At 45.8% G+C, this 2,500-nt stretch overlaps 1 protein-coding gene across 1 annotated transcript in view; it reads left to right on the top strand.

Moving 5' to 3' along the window:
- The window catches only part of N (neurogenic locus Notch protein), a 144,602-nt gene that overhangs the window by 126,408 nt on the left and 15,694 nt on the right, over positions 1-2,500 (top strand). The window contains exons 5-8 of the mRNA XM_070136706.1: positions 162-340; positions 729-902; positions 1,294-1,505; positions 1,760-1,890. Of these exons, the coding sequence (XP_069992807.1) occupies positions 162-340; positions 729-902; positions 1,294-1,505; positions 1,760-1,890 (696 nt within the window). The remainder of the gene's footprint in view (positions 1-161; positions 341-728; positions 903-1,293; positions 1,506-1,759; positions 1,891-2,500) is intronic.

Genomic DNA, 2,500 nt, shown 5'->3' on the forward strand with positions numbered 1-2,500 from the left:
ATTATTGATGCATTGCCATTATCACCATCATCATCAATATCATGGTCCCCCAATTCACCTTACTTTGTACTGGAAAGATTTTGAACTGTACCTTGATATTGTAATTATCCGCCATTTGTATTTCCCACCGCCTTGTCTTACACCATTTTCTTCACTTGCAGGCTTCAAAGGCAAGAACTGCGAGCAGAACATTGACGACTGCCACAACCACCTGTGTCAGAATGGCGCCACCTGTGTGGACGGCGTCAACACGTACACATGTGCGTGTCCGCCAACGTTCACGGGTCCGTATTGCAAGGACGACGTCGACGAATGCGCTGTTAAGCCTACTATTTGCAAGGTCGGTGTTTTTTTATTGATTTTAATATTTATTTGTTTATTATAATTATTTAGAAATGTGTATATTTGTCGATGTCCTGCGTTACGAGTTTTATATTACACAATATTCAACAATTTTCTCTTAGCTATGCTAATAAGTGTGTGAATGAATATATATATATATATATATATATATATATATATATATATATATATATATATATATATATATATATATATATATGTATATATACATATACATATACATATACATATACATATACACATACATTATGAATATTGTTGAAATACGAATTATGAATTTGAATATAACTCAGCTGATACATAACTGTCCTCTGGAAAACTTATCTGAATTTCCTCCTAACGTTCTTCTCGTTCCCCACGTTCAGAACGGCGCCACGTGCACCAACACCCAGGGCGGCTTCTCGTGCATCTGCGTGAACGGCTGGACGGGAGACGACTGCTCGGAGAACATTGACGATTGCACGGGAGCGGCGTGCTTCAACGGTGCGACTTGCATAGATCGCGTCGGCTCCTTCCTCTGCCAATGCACGCCCGGGAAGGTGAGTGAACGATGCAATTTTTTTTCTTTGTTTTGGTTTGTTGATACTTGGTGGGTTGAGGAGAAGAGAGAGAGGGGCGGGGGAGTTTGGTTAGTTTGTGGTGTTTTTTGTGGTTTGTTTCCTGATATTTTTATTAAATGACTGTGCGTTTTGTTTGTGGTTTCGCGTGGTTCTTGCAATGCATCTTACGGGGTATGTTCATTTTCTCAGTATTAACATTTCGTTTTTATGAGGGTGATGGTGGTTCTGATATGTTTCACATTATTTATATTTATAATTCTGGATAACATTCTTGATTATTATTTTCATGACGATACTCTCACCTCCTCGATACTGGGAAATACCCGTAAAGCGACATATACTTATTTTTTCTTGTGCGTTCCCTTGACAGACTGGCTTGCTGTGCCACCTGGACGACGCGTGTGCCAGCAGCCCGTGCCACCCCGGCTCCATGTGCGACACCTCGCCCATCGACGGAGGCTACATCTGCACGTGTCCGCCCGGCTATAAGGGCGTTGACTGCACGCAGGACATCGACGAGTGCCAGGAGGGCCTCCCGTGCGAGCACAACGGCACCTGCGTCAACACACCGGGATCGTTTAGGTTCGTGGGACTCGGGTTTTGTTTCGTCTTAAAATTAGTGGTAATTTAGATATTGTACGTAGGTTTTGGTATTTCGAGAGTATTTTGTGTGCTTAAGAATGTCAGAGAAGCAGATGTTTCCGGAGACAAATTCTAGAAGCAAATAACAGAAAAGAAAATCTGTAAGCGCAAAGAATTAATGAAACCCATGAAACAGCTCACCGAATTTCTCTTTCCCAAATGCAAAGCCTCTAACATGTCCCTTCCTCCCTCAGGTGTGACTGCTCGAAGGGCTTCACGGGGCCGCGGTGCGAGATCAACATCAACGAGTGCGAGAGCAATCCCTGCCACAACCAGGGCACTTGTCTGGACGAGCGAGGTGCCTTCCGCTGTGTCTGCATGCCCGGTAAGTCTTTGCTGTGGATTCGATGGAAATGGTTACAGAGCGGGCGAGGGAGGGAGAGAGAATGGGGGAAAGGGGAAAGTGGCTGGGGTGAATGAGACAGAGGGAGGGAGAAATAAAGAAAGGGGTATTTTTGTACGTTTGCGTCCGTGCGTGTACTCTTTTCCCCATCTTTCTTCCTTCCTCAAAGAGGTGGGGTCGGGTTGACAGTCAGAATTGCACGGAAGACAAATAAAGCCAAATTGCAGTCATCTGATGTCTGATTCGATTACATTCACTTGTGCGATGGGGCGTCGATCGGTCGAGAGACGTGTCACCGTCATTAAATGGCCCGACAGCGAGTTGAGTGCTAACAGGGATGTGTTGCACGGTCGTAGGGAACGGTTGGTCACTGTGTGTGTCGTGTTGGAGACTCTTCCATGAAAGCCAGCGACGCTATGATATTTTTTTCCATGGATGCCAAATGAAAATTCCTCGCCGTTACCCACTGGACCCCGAGGCCCCGCTCAAGCCGGCGAGGTGGGCCATCTGCATCCGCGCGGCGCAGGGCCTCTTGCGCCGCATCAGTTTCCATAGGCTTGTGCATACCGCCGATGTCGGAGAGGTGAACGAG

This window comes from Penaeus vannamei, chromosome 22, assembly GCF_042767895.1.
Source record: "Penaeus vannamei isolate JL-2024 chromosome 22, ASM4276789v1, whole genome shotgun sequence".
NCBI classification, from domain to species: domain Eukaryota; kingdom Metazoa; phylum Arthropoda; class Malacostraca; order Decapoda; family Penaeidae; genus Penaeus; species Penaeus vannamei.